Raw genomic sequence first — 21,837 nt, forward strand, 5'->3', positions numbered from 1 at the left:
GGTCTATGGGAGAGATGCAAGTACCTGATACACTTGCATTCTGAGTTGCCTTATGTTGGGGTCTCACTGTAATACTAGCTTGGTATTTTAAAATTAACACGTCTAGTTTCAATATGTTTTGTCTTGCAATCAGTTTTTTACTGCATTGGTAGTTCCGTAGGACTAATTTACTGTAGGTACAGTCCATAACAGGAAGCTGCTGAAATCATTTAACAGATCAGTCTATGCCGCATAAATTAATAGCTTTTCTGTTAACATTTAGTTAGTTTGATTTTGAGCTGATATGTAGAATTATAAAGAAGCTGGTTAGTGTTTCTGAGCAGTAGAAAATAGTAAAAAACCCTTGTCTGTCCACACCTTGAATATTATAAACTGGAAGACTGTTAATCTAAAGTCTGTTTTCTTGGTTTATAGATGGGGCACCTGATTAAGTGAGGAAGATTTTTCATTCTTTAAAATTTTTAATTAACTCATTGTGGAGACATTGTCTCTGATGAAGTATTTGAAACTATATACACAGGGATAATAGGTGGTTTTTTAAAGCTTTTCCTGTGAAGTTAGGTTTTATTAAGGGTTGCTTGTTACATAGGTAATCTTTGATAGGGTAAGAAAGAAGTCAGAGGCAGGGTGCAGGCAGACTCAGTTACAGCAAATAAATACACAAATGTATGTAAATGTGCAAATTATCGCTGTCTTCCAGAGGTCATCGAGGTCAGATTACTTGTGATAGTTTGTGGTTGCTGTTACCACTGTCTGCAGGTCTGGGCGCTTCATGTTTCTCTTAAACTCTATTTTGTAGTCATTGTCCTACCTATACATCATGTTGTAGATGAATGTACATGCCTAAGAGAAGAACTAAATGCTTGTCACAAATATAAAAGAATTCAGTCCTCATGCAGACTTCTGTAGATTTTGATTTTCTGACTAATAGTGAGCAGTTAGAGGCGAGAGAAGGACTTGTTTGCTACGGTTGGTTCAGCATTTGAAATCGGTGCCAGCTTTGCAATTGCCAGGAACTTTAGAAAATAACTTAAGAGTTCATTTATTTTGAAATCTAAAACGTTAGGTTGGTACTGATACTTTCTGTTGGCTATCTCTGCTTTACTGTCATTTAATCTCCAGACTTGGAGATTTTTTTATACCACTTTCTGCTGTAAAAATAGCAGTGACTTCAGGATAGGTCTGAACATTTAGATGATAACTCACAGATCACAGGCGTGCAAACAATGCTTCTATAGCCAGCATGGTCCTATGAGTTGCATTGCAAGTGTAAGTATCAGGCCCCTTTCTGCTTGCTCAATGTTCAATAATGGTAATTCCACATTAGAGACAGCTCTGCAACAGACACCTGAGTGGCCTGTGAACTTTCTTTAGAAAATTGTTCTGATTTTTGCAGAGGGTGTTTAGAAAATCCCCTTCAAAGCTGGGCTTCTCTGTTGCATTTCAGATTCCTTTTCCCAAGAACCATGCTAATTCTCATTGTACACTTTTTCATTATGTATTTGGTATAATTTTTACATTTAAAAATGGAGTTTGCATAGTCACTTTCTTATTCAGGATAAACTGATTTGAGTTTTATGAAGGATAGCTGAAGTGTTTGATGATGTGAGTCTGCCTGCTTTTAGCTGTTGTGCTGCTCTTCCAAAGCCTCTCCTTTGCCAGCTGTGTGTGCCTGGTGTACATCCAGATGAGGCAGGTGAATAGAGACTCTCCCCAGCTACCCCTTTGTTTTTACTTTTATTTTCTCAGTTTCCTCTTCCAGCTGCTCCCTTTCCATGTACCAGTTTTGCGCTCCTGTCCTTGGCAAGCATGATTTACACTTTCCTGCTCTAACAGGTTGGTCTGGTTCACTGTAATGGAGACCTGCTCTGTTAAATTACAGCCAGTGGCAAGTAAAGGGAAAAATGCAAGTGGTGGGTTGTAACCAAGATTAGTAACAGCAAATTGAAATCTGTACTATATACCTTAGTTGTACTTTTTTTCCGGAACTGCTTAGTCAACATTATATTGCAAGCGGCTTTGCCTGTGGCTTGTCTTGATCTGTGTGCTCCTCAGCTCTGTGAAACATCGTAGTGTTACAAACCAGGGAAGCATTTGTGGAGCAGAAGAGCTAAAGATCTCCTCTCATCCTAGCTGCTCTTGTCCAGCCTGACTGCTCTCCCAGTCTTCCTTGCCACAAGGCTTCCATCCATCTTTAGTTAAACTTGATGACTTAAATGCATCTCTCATTCTATCCAGTGCTTTCATGCCCCCTGTCCACATCTGCAGTTTGGTTTGAAAATGTTTACTTATAGCTGTTGTTAGAGATTTTATTTTCTCAGTAATAGTTAATCACCAAAGAATGTGTTCATGTTAAATTGAAGTTGTTTGTCATCAGTGAATGCAGCCTTGTAGTGATTTACTGGTTTTGAGCATGATTTCAAAACTTGCTTTGATATTAGGAAACTACGAAGTAAAGAGATAATCACTCCCAAATATGCCCCGTGGGCAAACAAGGCTTGCTTGCCATCCAGCAAACATGGCAGGAGTGGCGGAAATGCAGATGGCTGACATAGCTGTTACTCTGAGGAGGAGGTGGCCCGTGTGAATTTCTGTAATTTCTTCTATGGTAATAAACCCCAGAGACTGGAGATGGTTAGGCAGCAGGGTGAGAAGGTGCATTGTCCAAAAGTTTTTCCTTGGCCTGCAGTACCCCCACAGGAAGCTATTTGGCATGCCTCACTGCTGTCTTCCTTACTTCCTTCTCCCGTTTTATGGGAACATAGTATCTGTTACAGCTAGCCCTGGGGATGAAAGCAAAACAGAGGTTAAAAACCCCAGGCAATCTGGCCTGTAATTTTTCATGATGCAATTTCACTGCCTGGCTGTAGATTAAAACAACTTCACATTTGCAGAGTGGTCACAACTAATGGTCAGTTGAAAAGTGCTGTGACCTGCATAACATTGTCAAAGAACCCAGCGCCGATTCTCAGTGGACACTGGCTTGTTGTGTTAACTGCAACAACACCTTCTAGCTTTGTAGTTATTTTCCTTATTAATTCATAGTGTGCTAGGACAGATTCATTTCTGACTTTTAGCCCTCTTAAGATCTTATTTTAGATGTGTAATTTTCATGTCATTTGAATCTGAGTTATTGTGCTCTCCATAATTTTATTAAACCAAAATTTTACCTGTGAGAGTATTGTGGGTTCATCACTGTTAGTGAACAGGACAGACAGTGAGCATGTAATGATGAGAAGTGATAGCCATGGATGTCTGTGCAGTCACGAGTGCTGCATAGCACCATGTTTTTCTAGATGCATAGAGCGTGGAAAATATTTGCAGGAGGATTATATGAAGCAGCAGGAGTATATGAGGAGCTAGAATAGGGTTGGAGGGAGAAATCTAGTTTGGAGTCCTAAGAAAAACATACTCAAAGGAAGCTAAGTAGGAAAAAATCTGGGAGGGATGTGTAAGGCTTTTTCACTAAGTCTTGACCAGTGTCAAAACCACTCTGGTTTCACATCAGTTTAAACTCTCTCTACTGGATTGTATGTCCCTATCACAGAGGCTAGCAGAACAAGTATATGATGCTGTTATCAGCCCCTGTAAATTAAAGGCTGTTAACGTACTGTTTCTGTACGAGAAGATGAGTTTTTAGACATCCTTGATGTTTTCTGATAACCTGTCTCTTTTAGAACTAATTGCAGTAATAAGAGGTTGAGGTTTAACAATGCACTCACTTTAGGAAGAAATAGATTTTATTTTCTTTTTGAATAGTAATATTCAGTTATCACCAGAAATTAGTAGCTGCTTAAAACAAAAATTACTGCTTAATGTGTTAGAGATCTGCTCATGCATAAAGTTTTCATTCTTGCTACTGTGTCCTTTATGTGTACAAAAGGGAGGTGTTTGCAGCCTTTAATTTTTATCTGCTGTATACTTTTTCTAGTCTTGGTAATGCTTTCAGAAAGTCTTGACTATTAATATTCTCTCTAAGGCTTGTAAATAAAGTAAAAAACATTATGTTTTAAAACAAAATGTCATTATTTTTAAAGGAGACCTTTCCTCAGTTGTGAATCAAACCTACCAAAAATGGATTTAACAGAAAATAATGTTTGATGATAAGAGATTCACATTTTTCATGTAAGTTCTTAAAACATACAGAAGTGTGATTCTTAACGTAGCACCTGCTGTACCTGCAGGTATGCTAAGTTAGGAAGATTGGAAGAACAGTCCCACAGGGAAAAAATCCTTTAGTTTTCTTAAAATAGAGCTACAATCATCAGTGTACTCAGAAAATACATCTCAATTTTGTATCTTGGACTTAGGGAAGTTGAGTTGTAAATCTTCTTTGAACATAAAGAATGCTATTTTTAAAAATTACTTGGACTAAGGGCAAGAAAAGTAAGTTAAAGCCAAGCCTGAATGTTAGAAATTAAACTGCAAACACTAGAATAATGTTGAATTATGTGTGGATTTGTTTTCCCTAACCAAATATTTGCATAACTGCTCTTTCAGTGATTTCACCAGACTGATTCCCCCTGAAAGATAATTTGACTTATGTGCCTTTCTAATCCATTTTGGAGGTGCTTTAGAAATACACTTGGGACAGTAGAAATTCGTTCTGGTTTTGTTTTCACACATCCATCAAGTTCTGAGTATCTGGAGATTGCGGAAGAGGGAATGATCCATCAACAATTTTAGTTCTTTCTCTTACATTTGGAGATGAACCAGATTTTTTATGTGTGTACCTAGTCCTTGTACAGGGATTGATAAGAATAATCATAGCCAGTATGCTGCCTTTTGTTTAGTCAGGATTTGTTTAGCTCATGGAGTCTAGGTGACGTTACTTAATTTTGCATCTCCTGTGTTCTGGATTGCAAGACTGCATTTGCTGTCCGATGGGTTAATGAGGAAATAGTGGTACCATATGGCCAGTTGTTTTAATCATTTGAGTCCCAGGGCTCTTTACAAAGGAGTTCCAGTAGGTCAGGCACTGGTAGATAAACACCTCTAAGCAACTTAAACTGGGTATTTAATTAAGATGCTTTTGTTTCTCTTCCAAAAGGACTTAAAATGCACTAGGATGGGAAAGGCTTGGTAATGCTAGCTGAGATCTCTGATTAGAGGTGAGTTAACCTCTTCTGCTATTTTCTGTGCCAGAATTTCATACTGCAGGCTTGCACTGTAGTAGATCAGGAATTAATTTCTGTTAATCTGAAGGTGCATCAGATTTAGTTCAGCCTTTGCAAATAAAAGTATAGAATCCCAAGAAAATAACGCCTGGCAGAAGTTAAAAATTGCCAGTGTTTGTTCCTTCAGTGCAGCAGCTTTTTGAATTCTGAGGTATGCCTTGTGTAGGCATTGTAAACTACTCCCCCCACAGCTTGTTGGCATTATTTCAGTGAAGGTTTTGTGGTGTATTGCTTTGTAGGGTAAGGTAGTTGAAAGAGAAGTGAATCTTGAAAAAGACAACAAAATTATACTTTCTTGCTTTTGTAGATTAAGAAAATTCTGGGTTTTGTGTGTCAGGCATTTCCAGCAATAATTGAAGCATACTAAGGTATTCTGTAGGCAAGAAGCTGTACTTTGCAAAACAGAAGTTCACGTTGCTTCTTGTTAGATCAGTGTTGTGGTTTGTTTCCTGTAGATACCTGCCAAGGGTAACCTAAGACTCGGACCCATTTCCTAGAAAATAATCTGCTAGCTGTGTTTTTTCCAGACCACATCTGTTTGTTGACTTTTATTGCTCATAGTGGAAAAGGAGGCAGTCTTGGTTCGCATCACTTGAAATCTCTTCCCAAAGCTGCTTGCTATGGCCAAGCCTGTAGAATATATTTAGGAAGTGAACTTCTCAAAGGGGTAGGCTCTATACTCACGTTCTCACATAAAGTTCCAGTTTAGATTTTAAATGAGGGGGAAAAATTTATAAACTGCAAGGTAATTCTGCCCTATCACTTACTGTAAACTTTCTTTGAAGAATAATTATTTCCAAGAAATGATAAATTTTTTTACCATTATCTTTTCAAATCATAGTTATCCAGTCTTTTTTTTTTTTTTTTTCCCTTAACATTCTTGAAGCTCAATGCTTGGTAAATTCTAGGATGTTGTGGAAAGAATTTAAGCATTTGGGGATTAGAGGGCTTTTGTAATCTTACCTTTGAAGTGCAGTCCAAAGGATAGTATTACTGAGATTCTGCACGATTGTTTTGTCTAGAAAGTTATTCAAGTCCTGGATGCATCCCAGAAGTGTAAATATATGATGGCAGTTCCCAAAGGAACTGGTAACTGGTAAATACCTTATTTCCCAAAGAGCGTTTTCAGTAGGCATTTTAATTAAGAGGATATTTTAATTGAGTAGACATCCTTGAGAGAGTAAGTTTAGCTCATGTCAAAATATGAAAGGTTGTTTTTTCTAATAGCTGCAGGTGTTTCATAAATATTTGTGTTCCACTTTCATTAGGCACACTTTATTAATCAAGTATCTCCTGGAATAATGTGACAAATGCTTTCCTGGGATATTTTATGATGTACTTCAGAATTTGTCAGGGAATACTGGAGATAACAGACACCATGGAGTTTGAAGACAGGATTTATTTTATGTTTGGGATACATATTCTGAAGATCCTTTATCTCTTTTTAAGTGTGGGAATAGAATAGCTCTGTGTTATGTTCCCCTTCATGAGGCTCTGTAAGGATTTTGTGTGAATACCTTGTAAAAATCACATAAAAATGGGTTCCGAAGCTACCACAGTACTTCACGTTTGGTGCCCACTTGGTAGTGGGCATAGCTTTATTATTAATTTCTTGTTCAAAAGCTCACTTTGGCTTCATAGCTTCTTACTGGTTTATATTTGCACTAAAAAATAATGTCCTTTTCAAAATGTGACCACCTAAATGTTTAAGGCCATAAGCAAAACCAGGACTGCATTTGCAGTGTAGCTACGCTTAAAGCATAGCAATTAAGCAGTTTTCTTTACCTTCTAAGTTCTCTTTTGTTTTCTTAGCACCCGCAGTTGTATTCAATGTGTTGGAGGGAAGAGCCATGCCTTTAACGGGCTTGTTTTCTGTGAATTTGTCTCTTTCTGTGGCTGCTGCTGTCTGCTTCAACAACTGCCTGTGGCAGTAAGTCCTCAAACTTCACTCACTGCTTGCTGAGAACTTTTACTGCCTGTCAGTGTGAGTGATGGTCTTTAAATAACACCTTTCATAGTAGAATCTTTTTTTCAGATTAAATCTTCATATGCCCACTTTTTAATATTTTGACATTTGACAGCTTCTTACAAACGTTCCTTCTTTCCAGACCTGTTACTTCATGCTGTTTTGCAAAACAAAACTGTCTTCAATACTTGTCTAGATTATTTTCTCCCATATTCAAGTACCTTTTTTTGCAATTGCTAGATAGGCCAGCTATCCTTGTGTGTTGCTTAAAATTGTTCCTAGAGTTCCCTTCTCGATCATGTAATACAGCGAAGCATCTTCATGAGGGTCGGATGTATATAACTCGTTTTTATGTGGTTGCAGTGGACTGCCATGAGATGATGGGAAAGTGTTGCAGTTGCCGTAGATATGCTGTAGGATCCCACCAGTAGTTGAGAATTAAAAGTGAAGAGGTGGTACTTCGAAATGGATGGATTTCCTTAGTTTTTCTTCAGAGCCTTTATGTGAGCCAATAATCTGAATGGGGGGGGGTGTCTTCCATTTTTTGGCTGACTAATGATCTATAATCATATCTTGGTGGTGGTTTTTTATTTGCTTTGCTTTGGTTTTGTTTTTGTTTTCTTTTTTTGCATTTTGGTTGCTAAGAGCATTTAATTCTAATAAGTTGCAGAACATCCAAGGTGACAATACAGCAGTCATGTTTTGTTCCCTTTTGTTCTCCCTGGCATATCCATTTATTCCTCTTACAAAAAGTCAGGACTTTGGGTTGCTTCTAACTTCTTAACCACTGTTTTTTTTACTTTGGAGACTTAGGTCTTGCACTTCCTGGTGAGTCCTTCCCCCTTCCTAGTATTTGCAGCTCCTTGAAGTAGACAGGATTGATCATCAGGTTAGCTAATATGTTGTGGATACCAGACTGAAGGGGAAAAATTGTAAGGCAATTTAATAGCCTAATCACTACTTCTGTCCTAAAACCTTCTACTGCCCCCAGCACTAGTTTGGTCTTGTTTTAATTTATTTCCTTAATATATATAGTGTCCTACTATCTACAGGCTCCTCCCCTTGCTGCCACCACCATTTGCTGAATCTGGTATGTTCAAGGAGTGAGGGTTTAGGACACCATACATCTGATGGCGTTTTCAAGCAATCTCCATGTCAAAATTCAGGACTGAGTTTCTATAAGATTCCATGATGCCTGCAAAGGCTGAATTCCTGAAGTAGTGTTAATGTAGAAATAGTTATATAAAGCCAATTATAAACCTTTAAAAGCAGTAAATTCTTCCATGACCAAAACCCAGCAAATACCAAATAGTAGAAGGGGAGTTGAGATTGCTTCAGCAGTTCTGTCTGAAACAGGAATGAGAAACAGGTAGCTGGTGTTTTGTCAAAATGTTTCTTTCATGGCAAGATATATTCGGGGTTGTTATTGTCTGAGTCAGTGGACAAAACTTTATTTAAAGTCTTATGTAATCATAGAAACTTTTTTTCCCTACTGATGGAGATAAGCACAATCCTTTCTGTTATTCAGTCTATAAGCACTTAAAAGTTTTTCATTTTGTGTTAGTTTGGTTTTTGGTTTTTTTAATCATCCTTTGATGTTACTCCAGTTTGAAGATTTTTGAGACAGACACATTCATATGCAGAAGTTATATTCACATGCATATTGTTCCATTTACAGTATTCATTGATGTATAAAACAAACCCTTACAAATGTCAGTTACAGATTTTAAAAAGAAAAATCTCCCCTGGGTAGCTTAGAAAAATAACATCATCAAATGTCTGGTTTCTGTCAGTTTTTAGGTTCCAGCAAATGACATCCAAATGTTAACTACTTCTTTCTTGTCAGCTATTACTACCAGTTTCTGCTGAAAAATCCACCTAATGGGTGAATTAATTCTCCTTCTACAAATTGCTCATGACTTTGGCCATTACACCCTAGATACTACATACCCATCTTTAGTTCCAGGAGTTGATGTGTTGAAGGAAATGTATTTGTGTTACTATGCAGTTTTTCCTGCAGTGCCCAACTGCTTGTTTTCATTATTGCTACTCTTTTAACTATGTGGTTTTCAGAGAGTTTTAATGGCCTTTAATTTTGACGGCATCTGTTCTGCAAATACATTTAATTGTAGTAGAAGTATTTCTAGAGATGGTTAAACTACCTCTTCAGTTTGAAATCCGTTTAAGGGCAACAGTGTGCTTTATATTGAAGCAGGTTTTTTTTATATAGGTTGGAGAAAACTATGTAAGAGGACCTTTGTTCTCAGAAGTAAAAAACCCGCATAGTTTTAAAACTTCTAAATTTTGCAGTACAATTCAAAGCCATATGGTCTTGCATTCCATTTTTCTGTAACTCTGACAGACAGTCTAATATCCTAGTAGTTCTTGGGATGTTACATGTATTAAAATGTGTATGCACATGTATCAAAATGTAACTGGTGGGAATAAATACTGTGTTTGTTTTTACTGCACTGTTGGACAGATGAGATGGATAATATGTAATTTTATTGTATTGATATTTTTCCTCCTACAGAGAAGATGGAGAGCTAGAAGATGGTGAAATAGATGATGCAGCATATGAAGATGTGAAAGAACATGGTACAAAAGGTGATGATAAACAGAAAAATGAAAAAGGACATAGAAAATCACGGAAGAAACGCAAAAAAGAAAAAGAAAAGAAAAAATCAAAAAGGAGAAGACGGGATAAGCATAAGGTTAGGAAATGCAAACTAAAATATTGGAGGTGTTTATTTTAATACCAGGTTTCCAGGTTTAGACAAGGATTCAGGGAATTAGAGAAGAAATCTAAAATGGTTTGACTGCTGTTTAGGCAGCTGTTCAGACTCTTGAGTGCAATTTTTGAGATTCCTATCTTACCAATGCATTTCAATATTAAAGAAAAAAAAAAATAGACTTTTGACACATGAAAGTGCATATTCACACATTTCAGTGACAGTTTATGTGGGGTAAGAGACAATAAATCTTTAAATAATCCAGCCATAGCACATTTCAAATGATAATTTGGAAAGTTACTTGTTAGTTTTGCCTAAATGCATTTTCATAAACTTGATTTTCATCTGTTTATATTTAAAAGAAATAACAAATTAGACTGTGGGTGTAACTGTTGTTTGTGATATACATCTTTATTGGGTGCTTATTTATTTCAATATTTTTTCTAATAGCAGTTTACAAAATACTGACATTTATGAGCATTTTACTCTTTGCTGTTGTCAATGATTGCCATAGTTCTGACACTAAAGGCCAAAGTATTAAACCATTTCTCAAATTGTTTAAATTTTAAGTCAACGGGGTAAGTTAAGCAGTGGCCACTGACAACAGTAATGATAGCTGAACCATAGGGAGTAAGAGTTTTTTAGGCTACAAGGCAAAATGTAAATTGACAGTTTCACTCTGTGCTAATTATCATGTTTATGGAGGGAGAGTATTTCAGGCTAGTTAAGTGAATCTTTAGTAAAGTTCATTAAGATAATGTTTCTAATACATATTTTAATCAACTTAAGTAACTTCAAGACATTCACAAAATTTTAACCTAGAAAATTAAACCTGATAGTAATTCTCTAAAAATCATAGAAATACAGTATGGTTTCCCCTCTAAACTTTCTGTGAAACAATACATCTAAATAAAACACTTGTAATGCAGGAACACTGAGTTTTCTCCCAGCTAGTGATTGGATGCTAATGGTTTCTATGGTCATACGCATGTTTCTAGCCATCTCCCAGATTTGTTAGCCTTCCAGCAGCATCCCTGCTATGTCACAAATAAGCAGGACTCAGAGAGACCGGTAGGAAGCTGATATAACCCTAACCCAGAGAAACCATATAGCCCTCAATGTTTACATTCAGAAGCCTCATCAGATCAGGTCTCTTTCTCTGATAAAAAGAGTGGGTCATCAAGGGGTGTACTTGTCTTCAGCTTCCCCCAGAAGCAGAGATATTTGAGAGTTAAAAAAATATTTTCATTTATTAGGCTAATGCTTCCTTTAAGTTCATATACAGCAGACCAGTTAGACAAAGAATTCTAAATATAACAATGTTTGAGAGCCATTTTCTTCTTTTTTTCAGCATAACTCTCCTTCCAGTGATGACAGTTCAGACTACAGCCATGACTCTGATATTGAGCGTACAGAAAGACCACATAAAAAGAGTAGCAGCTCTTCATACAGAGATTATGATTCTTCATTCAGTCAGGTAGTATTTTTTGAAACTGACTTCTCATATCTTTATTTAGGTGTAATTTTAAAAATGCAAATGTAAATGGTGCAGTTCTTGAAGGCTGACTTGGCCACAGTGCCCATTGTCAAAGATTTCAGGAAGCACATCTAGTTCCTATCTCCTTGGGTAGATTTCCAAATGTAAAGCATTATCTGTGGCATGAACGTAGGTGGTGTAAACAAGCCTGATACTATTTTTCCCTCCATCAGGCAACAACTAAGATATCTTTATTATTACCTGTATTGGATTTAGACCATACCAAGAGGAGACAACTCTTGAAAAGTCACCTTTAAGTATCTAGAGTTAGTTCTGTTTTCTTATCGTTCAATTTGTCCTGGCTTTTCTCAGTCTGTGCAGCTCGATAGCCCTCCTGAGACCACTGGGTGAGATAGAATGCCATTCTCCACAGCTAGTGTGATGAAATTCTGGTACTTCAGAGGAGAGGAGACTTTTCCTTTTAGCCTGAAACTATTCCAGAAACCTCTGAGCCAGCCTGATTTATTAAAAAACTGAAGAAATGGGAGAAGGGATGGTGCTGGATTAGGAGTGGTGATAAGCAGTATTTCATCCTGACTGGCAGAGAGGCATGACAGGTTGCATCATCTGTGTCCAACATTGTCAGGATATGGAGATCATGAATGGAAAAAATTTATTTTAATCACAGTTCATCTAAGTAGCACTTAGAACACTTAGAACTGCGTATGTTATAAAATGCTTTGTCAGTCTCACTGAGAAGTTTTCTGGAGTATAGATGCTGAAGCTGATCTTTTTTATCTTTCTTCCAATTTTGATGCATTCAGAATCAAAAGTAGTACTGATTTTTCACTCTGTATTATTGATGCTTGTTTGTGCAGATCTGGTAGACAGCATGGCAATAAACCAGTATAAAACCAACTGGTTTTGTAGAGCATTTGGAGGGGTGTTTTCCGAAATACTGAGTTGCTTCTAAACAATGCAATCCCTTTCATACAGCATGGCCACGTATCAGGAAATTACATGAGTTCACAGAAAATGCAACATAAAAAAAATGTAAAAAGTAAGGAGTATGACGACTATAGTCATTACAGTGATGAAAACTTTGGTAATTATAATGAGGAAGAAAAGGATGAAGATTTTGCTGATCAGCTTAAACAATACAGGCAAGCTAAAGAGACTTCCAGTACTGATTTAGGACCTCCATTCCCGAAAGAACCAGTGAAAAAACAGGGGATGAAAGGGATCCAGAAAGGTAAGATAATTTGAATCGTTCACTGTAGTACTGGATGGTAGCAGCAGTTGTATCATGCATCATTTCGGGATGTTTGTCTTGAGAGCTGAATGAAGCAAGCTGCCAGTGGTGGCTTTCCGATGGGCTTGCAGTCACCTGTCGGTGAGTGATAATGCTGCTCACTGGGAAGGAATAATATCATATGGTTGCACTGATGCATATGTTGAAGAAAAAGATCAAGCATTGGGTAATATGTATGTAGTAAATAAACAAATAAAACCCTATTAAAGAGCCAAGATCTTTGTTGTGTAACTGCTTGAGTAAGAAATCGTAGGGCTCTTAAAATTACTTTCTGGTGTAGTTTCTGAAAGTCTGAAATAGAACTTGATTTGGTGAGGGGGGGTGGGGTTGGTGGAATGTAAATATGTGAATTCCAAAACCTAATTCAGGTTAAATATTAAATACCTAGAAATTTTGATAGGTGCCTGACTAGTTCTACCAGTACACCCCACAAGTATGCTAGTATACTTTTATTTTTCTTTTCACAACTTGCATTCAAAGCTGGACTGATACAAATGCTGGTGAAAAAATGTTCTTGAGCAACATATTCCTGAAAGAGTCCTGCTGCCCTTATTTCATGCTTTACTTATATAAGCCGGGTTATGCAAGCATTCTTGTTTGCACCTTTCATTTGGTGTCTGATCATTTCCTTACTGTTGTAGTGCAATTCATTGAGCCAGCTTACACCTCCATATTATGAAGGGACTTCTGACACTCTGGTTGTCTTTTATTACTGCATATTGCCATGGGGTGTGGAAGGTTAGGCAGTGTTTACCATTGACACAGATATCCTGATCCACCATATAGAAATGCTTAACTTGTTCTCAGCCCTTTTTCTATGAGATCAAGTTCTTATTTCAGAAACTGTCAGTTGAGTTTGCATCATTTTCTCCCTTTAATCATGGCTAAAGGTTTGTTTCCCAGGCAAAATCTGAGTAGGGTTTTCTATGACAGTATGAATACCTTAGTAGTTCTTGTGAAGATACTGTGTGTTATACAAAGGTAGTAAGGCGTCTTTCATTTACTACAGTGAAGAATTACTGTATTCTAGTTTGGTTCACAATAAAAACAAACTGGCAGAATGTTGGCAGAATCTTTATAGCTGAGACAAGAATGGCTTTTTCATGTGCTGCTTGGTAATAGTGCTTCAAAATCTCTGTCTGCAAGTCATCTGTGATGAAGTCAAGGTGTTTTCACTGGAATCAGCCTTGCTGTCATGGGGTGGCTGCCACCTGAAGTGGCTGTGATGTCCACAGAACTTTCTAATTGATTTTTTTGTTTGTTTGTTTTAAATTGATGAGAAAGCAGATATTTTGTCTCAGTGGTTTCAGTTGAGACCATGGCTTCTCTGGCATGCTGCTGGCTAGACAACTACTATCTTGAGTCTTCCAAGCAGTTACCATTAAATATTTTTATATTCAAAGCTGTTTTGTTATATTTCTCAGGTTATGATCTCAGGTTTCTTGCATGTTGTGACAATGAAAAATGCACACACACCTGGGTGTCAGTTGTACTGGTTAGTTCTGTGTTCAGAAAGTGACCAAATGACACAAAATATTTTAAGTATTTGGGCTGGTTAGAAATCTACACTTCTAATTGCAAGATGCTGCTTTGAACAAGATTAATCTTATATTCAGTTTTTCAGTCTGCTGTTTATTTGAAGAGCTTTTCAAAGAGCAGGCAGTTGGACAGAATTACAGTTGGCTGGTGTAGCTGTACTTACCAACTCGTGATTCAAGATAGTATTTAGGAATTCAGACTGCAAAACGGTAGCTGTTTAGTTTATTAGAGTTGTCTTTATTCAGTGTCATTAGATAATTATTTTTCTTTATTTTCTGAGATCATTTAAAGAGGTCATTGCTGTTTTTCAGGTATTTCTCAAAGAGGTAATAATTACAATGTTGGTCGAGGGCGTGGAATGCAAAAGAAATTGAAGCGCAAAGATCGTGGACGGGGAAGAGGGGGCAATAAAGGATCTGATGGCTTTCATGAGGTATGTGGGATTAAAGTTGAATTCCAAATGTAGTTGTTACAAATGACTGGATGCTTTGCTTTAACGGAATAGAATTTAGAAATATGTATTTTTAAACTTTTTTAATTAGAAAAAGACTAGAATTTTCCAACATTTGATGTATATAGTATACCTGATAAGCTAATACATAATTTTCTTGTTTTTCTTGGAAATATGAGAAACTAGCAGAAAGTGGTTTATGAGCTTTGGTTTTGAATGGTGCATGAACTTCAGTGTTAACTGTATCTGAAATAAGATGTTTTGCTACTACCAGTTCATCTCAGATTTTTTTGGCAAAGCAAATAGACAGCTTTTTCCAGTTTCCATCTGAATCGTGAAGAATTCTCCTTCTCTTTCCATAGCTGTGACTGTGGAAATTAGTATACACGTGACCTTGGTGTTCATTTAGTACTTTTTTGCATAGGAATTCAAGAAAACATAGTGTTCAGTATTGCCACAGTATTTGTAAATTTCTCACTCCGGTCTTCATTTAAATGAAAAACAATACAAAATTGATATTAATGGATCAAATCTGTCTATGGCTGAAAAGCATTTAAGCCAAATCATATTTAAGTCTGTATACTGCAACTAAAATGTCTGTGGTTCTCCTCCCTCTTGCACTCAAGAATGCACACGGCTGGCTTCTTGCTAGTGTGGTGATGTGTGATTCAACCATGTTAATTTTTCCTCCTGTCCTCCATCTCACCTACCTCTGGGGCTCCTGGGTGGTCCTGATCAGATTTTCCTTTCCCTGCCCTGTGTGTGGTAGGGAATAGAGCAGCCATTTGATCTGTTAGGATGATGCCTCCTTTATAGGACTCCTTCCTGCTGCTGTAGAGCATGCCCTGTCCTCCAGCCCCATCTCCCAAGCCGCAGGGAATGATGGAGGTGAGGAGGCAGCTGCAGGCAGGTCCCAGCAGGCTGAAAACAAAATGCTGGGCTCATGGCTACAGTGAAATAATGAATTCTGTGATGCAGACACTGAGCTGTGTGGTGTGGAGGGGTAACCGCCAAGAGTCCTGAGCTGCATAACGACATCCCTGGGATTCTCTGGGACATGGTTGGAGCATTTCAACCTTCCTCAGACCGTTGTTTCAAGTGCTTTGTGGTGTGGGACAGTCGTTGATTTGCAGTGATCCGATTTGCAGTGCTCCCAGAGAGACTTGGACCCTTGTGTTTATGTGATATGTGTGTTAATCTTGAAGAGGATCAGTTATTAGATTTAAAGCTGCTTTGTCTGAAGCACCTGAGATTTCTCTGGATTTAATGTGTTCGGAGTAGAAAATGGATCTTGATGGATCCAGGAGTAGCATTTCTAGCTCAAAGATTTCTACTTCTCAGTGTCAACAAAATCTGGAAATCATCCTTAGTGCTAATGTTTTGTGACATTGCTTAATCTGCCAAGCCAAATGAGACCAGACACTTGGTGTGCTGTTGGTTGTGTGTGCTCTTGATGCAGTGTGATGACTCTGGAGAACCACATCCATTCTGTTTCAGAAGTTTCCTACGCAGCAGTGAGATACCTGCTCATTTTTATGAAAAAGGGAAATGGGAAAAGCCTTTTTCCCTCTCTCATCAGATCAGTAGGCAACCACTTAGCAGTGTGAAGAGGACATTTTCTGCTACCTTCTGTTGCAGTGTCACAGACAGCGGTTCACTAAAGGCCATCTACCTGATGATTTTGCTAGCTCTACCAGGCCCCTCAACACCTGTCGCAGACTCTCTAGTTAGAGGAGTTTACTGCGGTTTCTTTAGTTTCTCAAGTGCAGATGCCACATGGCAACTGAATCATAAGAGGGAACAATTACTTGCCTCACCAGGTACATAATCTGACGTGTTAGGTCATGATTGAATTGTGCTTCCTCTCTGCTTTGTCTCATGGTATAAGCAAACAGGTTATTAAAAGGGAGAAAAAAGAAGGTAGGTAATCCATAGATAACAATCACATGAGAAGAACGTAGAGGGGAAGGATTGGCAAAGTATAGCCTTGTGGCTAAGATGGTGGTCCAGAATCCTGGCTGATTACTCAACTTCTAGCTGTCTGCAGAGGTGCTCTTAATCTGAGGGCAGTTGGCACTGGCTTGGTGGGTGCCAGGAGTCAGCCCGGCTTTCCAGCATTGTCAAATGAAATGTGAGATACTTTGACCATTCAGTGAAATTATTTGTGTCTGTTGTGAGAAGTTTCTGGTTTGGTTGTGTTTATAGAAAAGATTCTGTATTAAAGCAGCTAAGAAAAATAATTTGTATTTACCTTTACTTTGAGCTGTGGCATAATAATGTTAAGAACATAAATCATGGTGTAGTTAATCCTATTTTGGGGTAACTAGTGCACCAAGTATGCACTAATATTTTTGCAACTGCGCTTAATAAGTAAGCATCAGTAGGATGTTCATTTTTCTTACAGGATGGCAAACCAGTGAAGAAATGGGTTAATATGAGTCAGGAGTTCATAAATCAGCATACAGTGGAACACAAAGGCAAACAAATTTGTAAATACTTCCTTGAAGGGAGGTGTATTAAGGTAATTATGTACTGTGTCTGTCAGTCTGCTTCTTTGGTGTCAGGAAGGGGAGAAGATGCTCTGTTCTTTTTTACTTCAGCTGATGCAAAGAAAACTTGTATGTTAGAACTCAGTGTTTTGATTACTAATGTTTTGAGTATTTATAGATAAATGCTAGCAGAAGTACTTGTGGAAAAATATCCCCTTCTGTTACACATTTTGAATTATAACAAATTCTGTTAAAAATTCCTGTGTTTGCTTATTAGTATATACAGTAAAAATATCTGTGATAGTGTCATAAACTTACAGTGACAATGTATCATATGTATCATACATCAAACTTTACAAGTATAAAATCTGTAAATAGGCAATGATTTCTAAATTTATTAGATTATTTCTCCTTTATGTGCTATTGCTAATTTTGAAACATTGAAGGAATTGCTTAATTATGTGAAATTATTTCTAAAGTAAAAAGTGGGGTTGTAGTAATAGTTGCCCTACCAAAGTGTCATCTTCCTTCAGCCAGCAAGTGGAAGGCAGCAGAAAGAAGAGAATACTATTCAGAGCAGTCAGCTGTCAAGCAAAAGGCCTAGCAAGACAGTCTCTTATTACATAAAAAAAATTGCTATTGCTTCATTTTGAAGCTTATGCTGCTGTGGAGTTGAATCCTCTGATGTTAGACTAGTTCAGTCAGTTATAAAACATACTTAAGAAAAAAACTGCATGCAAGTGAGTTCTTATATTTAGTTTCTCTGTATTTAGAGATAGAATGTTTTCTACTTCTTTTTCAAATGGTCAAAGTAAGGGTGCAAATTAGTATGTCTTTTTCTCAAAACAGCGGGGGGAGTGGGGTGGGGGTGTAGGAATTGAAAACAATAACTTTGTGTTGCCTTTATATATTATCCTGTGCTCAGTAAGATGAGTATTTGCTGCCACCTTCAGTTTTAAAACAAGTGGCTGAAAGAGCACTTCTTATATTTTTCATGAAAATAAATACAAACAATATGGAAAAAACCCCTCTCCAACAAAGTAATCCTAACATATACCATGATATGATTGATATGAATTTGATATTATTTGGACTCTGTTTTTCCCACATGGGAGAATCTTATACCTTGCTTGTTGGACTTTTTTAAGTTCTCCCACTCACCCTTAAAACAGAATTGGGTTTTCTGATCAAGTGCGTAATTGCTTAATTGGACAATAATTTCAGTAAATTATTTGTTTAAATGCCTTTTTAATGCTAATTGCTAGGTGGACACAGAGAACTGGTACAGTAAGACCAGCTTGTTTTCTGTGACCACTGCATATATTCTTTGTATCCTGATTTAGGAATTAAGAAATTCTCTATGTCCAGGCCCCCATGCACAATTTTTTAGGGATGTGTTTATAACGCAGTTATGTGTTAGTGAAGATAAAAAAGTTTAAGTTCAGCTGAGGAGGATGTATTTCTTTAAATATGATACGGAATTACTCAGCATTTCAGATTGATAATATTTTTTCTTGTTTTCTTTTTATAGGGAGAGCAGTGTAAATTTGATCATGATGCAGAGATTGAAAAGAAGAAAGAAATCTGCAAGTTTTACATACAGGGTTACTGCACCAAAGGAGAGAATTGCATTTATTTGCACAATATCCTTTAAAAAACCCCCACTTGAATTAAATTGAAAGTTTAAATTTGCTCTTAATTGATGTGATTTTTAAGGGTAGCTATTTCTTAAGAGACTACACCAAAGTCTGTGTAGATATACTACAAGAAGATTATTTTTCTGCTCAAATAGTTAAGAGGAGAAAATATGTATTAAATTACTGGTATGGTTTTGGTTTTAACAATTTTTAATGGTTTAAAAGATAAAATCCTCTGAAGTTAGATGATTTTTTCCGCATACTTTTAAAACCCTGATCTGTTCTTGTTTGTTGTAAAGGACTTGTGTTTTGAGACCTTAATTTTTTAAATCTCAATTTTACAATCAAATATAATGTTAAGGCCACAGTAATGTAATTATTAGTAGAATGTTAAATGGAACTAGGAGGTAAGTTGGTTGTTAGCTTTAAAAATTCTTAAGATACTGCTTTGAAAAGATTAAGTACTGGGAAAGAATTGAAGGATAGTTGACAGCTGAATTTCATAAACTTGTCAAACGGTGCAAACTAGAAATCAGCCTTTGTTAGGAATCCTTAATACATTGCTTACATGAATTCCCTTGCAAGTTCTACCATACAGGAGCAAAATGCTATCAAGGAGATAAGTGCAAATTTTCTCATGCTCCCTTGACTGCAGAAACAAAAGAGCTGTTGGATAAGGTAAGTCGTAGACTGTCAACATAAAGTTTGTGGCTAAAACAAGTTGGGGGCATTGCTGGAAATTGCTGTGAGATTCTCAGGGAGTGTGATGCTAAACATGAATGATGTTAAACTTTCCTGTTGCTCTTTAGCACAGTAAGTCTGTGACCAGGTTAAATACCAGGAATTCACCTTGTCATCAATTATGCAGTTATTTTTAGTTATATCAGACTCACTCATTTTCGCAATTCATGTTTCTGCCCAGGAACTTTCATTTGCATCCCATTCTGTGGAAATCTTCATGTACTCTGTAACAAGAAGTGTGGCTTTTATGTTGTCTAAATTTAGCTGCCTAGGAGTTAGATATAATCTGAATTACTTCTGCGCTCAGGGTGGAGAAAGGAGTAAATATGCTTCCTCTGAATGATTCACAAAATTCTGGGCTTTGTTTTAAGTAGGATATTTGTGTGTCTCTGCAGTTACTATACAACAGGCCTTAACAGAAAAGTGACCTGAATTTAATGCTAGAATCTCATTATGAATCTCCGACTAAGTCCTTCAACTTCTGTCACTTAAAATTACTGTTTAAAGGAAATGGACCTGTGTGAAATTATCCCTTCCTGACTACAGAAATAGTTTTCTTCCTGGCTGTGAATTGGTATCCTGCAAACCAAGTAATAATATATTTATAATTCGTCCCAGTTTGATGTCAATATATAGTAGTTTTGTAGCAGGTAACTATATTTAAATGAAAAGTGCAAGAATAAGTGAATTGCATATACTGCAGGATTTACGGAATGTTTGTTACACTGCTTTGGTTTAGGTTTTGAATACTGAGGAGGAACCACAAAATGAAGATGAGAAAGAACTGGAGGAACTCAGAAAGCGTGGCATAGTTCCTCTTCCTAAGCCACCACCAGGTGTTGGACTTCTGCCTACCCCACCAGAGCAATATCCATTTTCTGAGTCTGACATAGAAAATTATCAGGATCCTTCAGGAGATTATAAGAAAATTCCATCTCTTTTTGAAATAGTTGTGAAGCCTACTGTGGATTTAGCACACAAAATTGGAAAAAAGTAGGTTTCGGGATTTTGTGTAGAACTCTCCTTAAAACATGTCTGCATGAATAGTTAAACAATTCTCTTTGTTTCTGTTAGAAGTATATACTTCTGAGTGTATTGCTGAGTTAATGATCTGTCAGATATTTACTATTATAATTATTTACTTATTTAATGCTTTCCATAGAAGAGAACTAACTGAGCCTTGATCTTCCCGAAAGTCGTTTCACTGGCTCCTGTTTTGACTCTGTGCCTGCCTTGCCTGTCTCCATTTGCACAATGAGCAAAGTTTATTCTCTTCTAAGGTCTTTAGTTAGCTTTTTCTTGACTGAAGCCAATGACACACCTAGTGAAGACTGTTGGCCTTGGGATGTTTAAAACTATTAGTTGTAGCAAACATCCGGTTCTGCATGTGCTAATATTGGAAAAACATTCTGCTTTCAGATAAGCTCTGTCATGTGTTATGAATATCTATAGTTATTCTCTGAAAGTAATTTTGCTTCTTTCAGGTTTTTATCCAACTTGAGATCAGATAAGAGTGAGGAGGGGGAGGAGATAGCTAATAGGCTGTTGATCTTTGTAGGTGCAAAGTTTGATTTGCTAATTTTCTTTTGCCTACAGGCCACCAACCTTCTATAACAGTGCATCACCACCAAGACCACCATTTCAGGGAAATGACCCTCATTCTCAGCATATGTATAATCCAGGTTCAAGTCCAGGGCCAGGACCAGGCATGTCACAAGGACATAATGGGCCACCAATGCACCCAGGTTCTCCAGGACATCATCCATGTGCAGGGCCTCAAGGCCCAGGAATGCCACAGAGTCCTCCTATGCAGGGTGTTCCACCAGGCTTTCTTGGACCACAGAACCAGACTGGTATGCCTATGCAAGGACAGCAAGGTGGTCCACCTCTCACACCCCCAGGTCTCAGTGGATCTTACAATGCTCCAGGAGTTCAAGGACATATGGTGAATATGCCAAGAGAGAATCACTGTTCTCCAGGGCCACAGTACCAGCAGATTCCTGGTGAACGGCAGCCCAGTATGAATTACGAGCCTATTCAGAATCCAGCTGATTTCTATGACAATTACTATTCTCATCAAGCAGTACATAACTTCCAGCCAGCTAATAACTCTGGTGGTAAGGACATTTAAAAATTGTTGTTCCTTGACAGGGTGCTTTGCAGCTGTGAGGTATATCATGGCTCCAAAGCTGAGCAGCTGAAAGAATTTGGAATAGAAAACCAAACCTCCTAGAATGTCTTCAGTGTATAGGCTTTTTCAGCTGATGCTTTCCAGTCATGTAATATAAGTCGCATTAGTTTTGCCTGATTGTTTTT

General features: G+C 37.4%; 1 protein-coding gene across 1 annotated transcript in view; it reads left to right on the forward strand.

The window, feature by feature from the left end:
* The window catches only part of ZC3H6 (zinc finger CCCH-type containing 6), a 28,876-nt gene that overhangs the window by 2,697 nt on the left and 4,342 nt on the right, over positions 1–21,837 (forward strand). The window contains exons 2-10 of the mRNA XM_074920013.1: positions 9,677–9,857; positions 11,227–11,352; positions 12,349–12,604; positions 14,515–14,636; positions 17,059–17,175; positions 18,675–18,786; positions 19,349–19,458; positions 20,261–20,514; positions 21,118–21,638. Coding sequence (XP_074776114.1) covers positions 9,677–9,857; positions 11,227–11,352; positions 12,349–12,604; positions 14,515–14,636; positions 17,059–17,175; positions 18,675–18,786; positions 19,349–19,458; positions 20,261–20,514; positions 21,118–21,638 — 1,799 coding nt within the window. The remainder of the gene's footprint in view (positions 1–9,676; positions 9,858–11,226; positions 11,353–12,348; positions 12,605–14,514; positions 14,637–17,058; positions 17,176–18,674; positions 18,787–19,348; positions 19,459–20,260; positions 20,515–21,117; positions 21,639–21,837) is intronic.

This window comes from Athene noctua, chromosome 1 (genome assembly GCF_965140245.1).
Source record: "Athene noctua chromosome 1, bAthNoc1.hap1.1, whole genome shotgun sequence".
Lineage (NCBI taxonomy): Eukaryota > Metazoa > Chordata > Aves > Strigiformes > Strigidae > Athene > Athene noctua.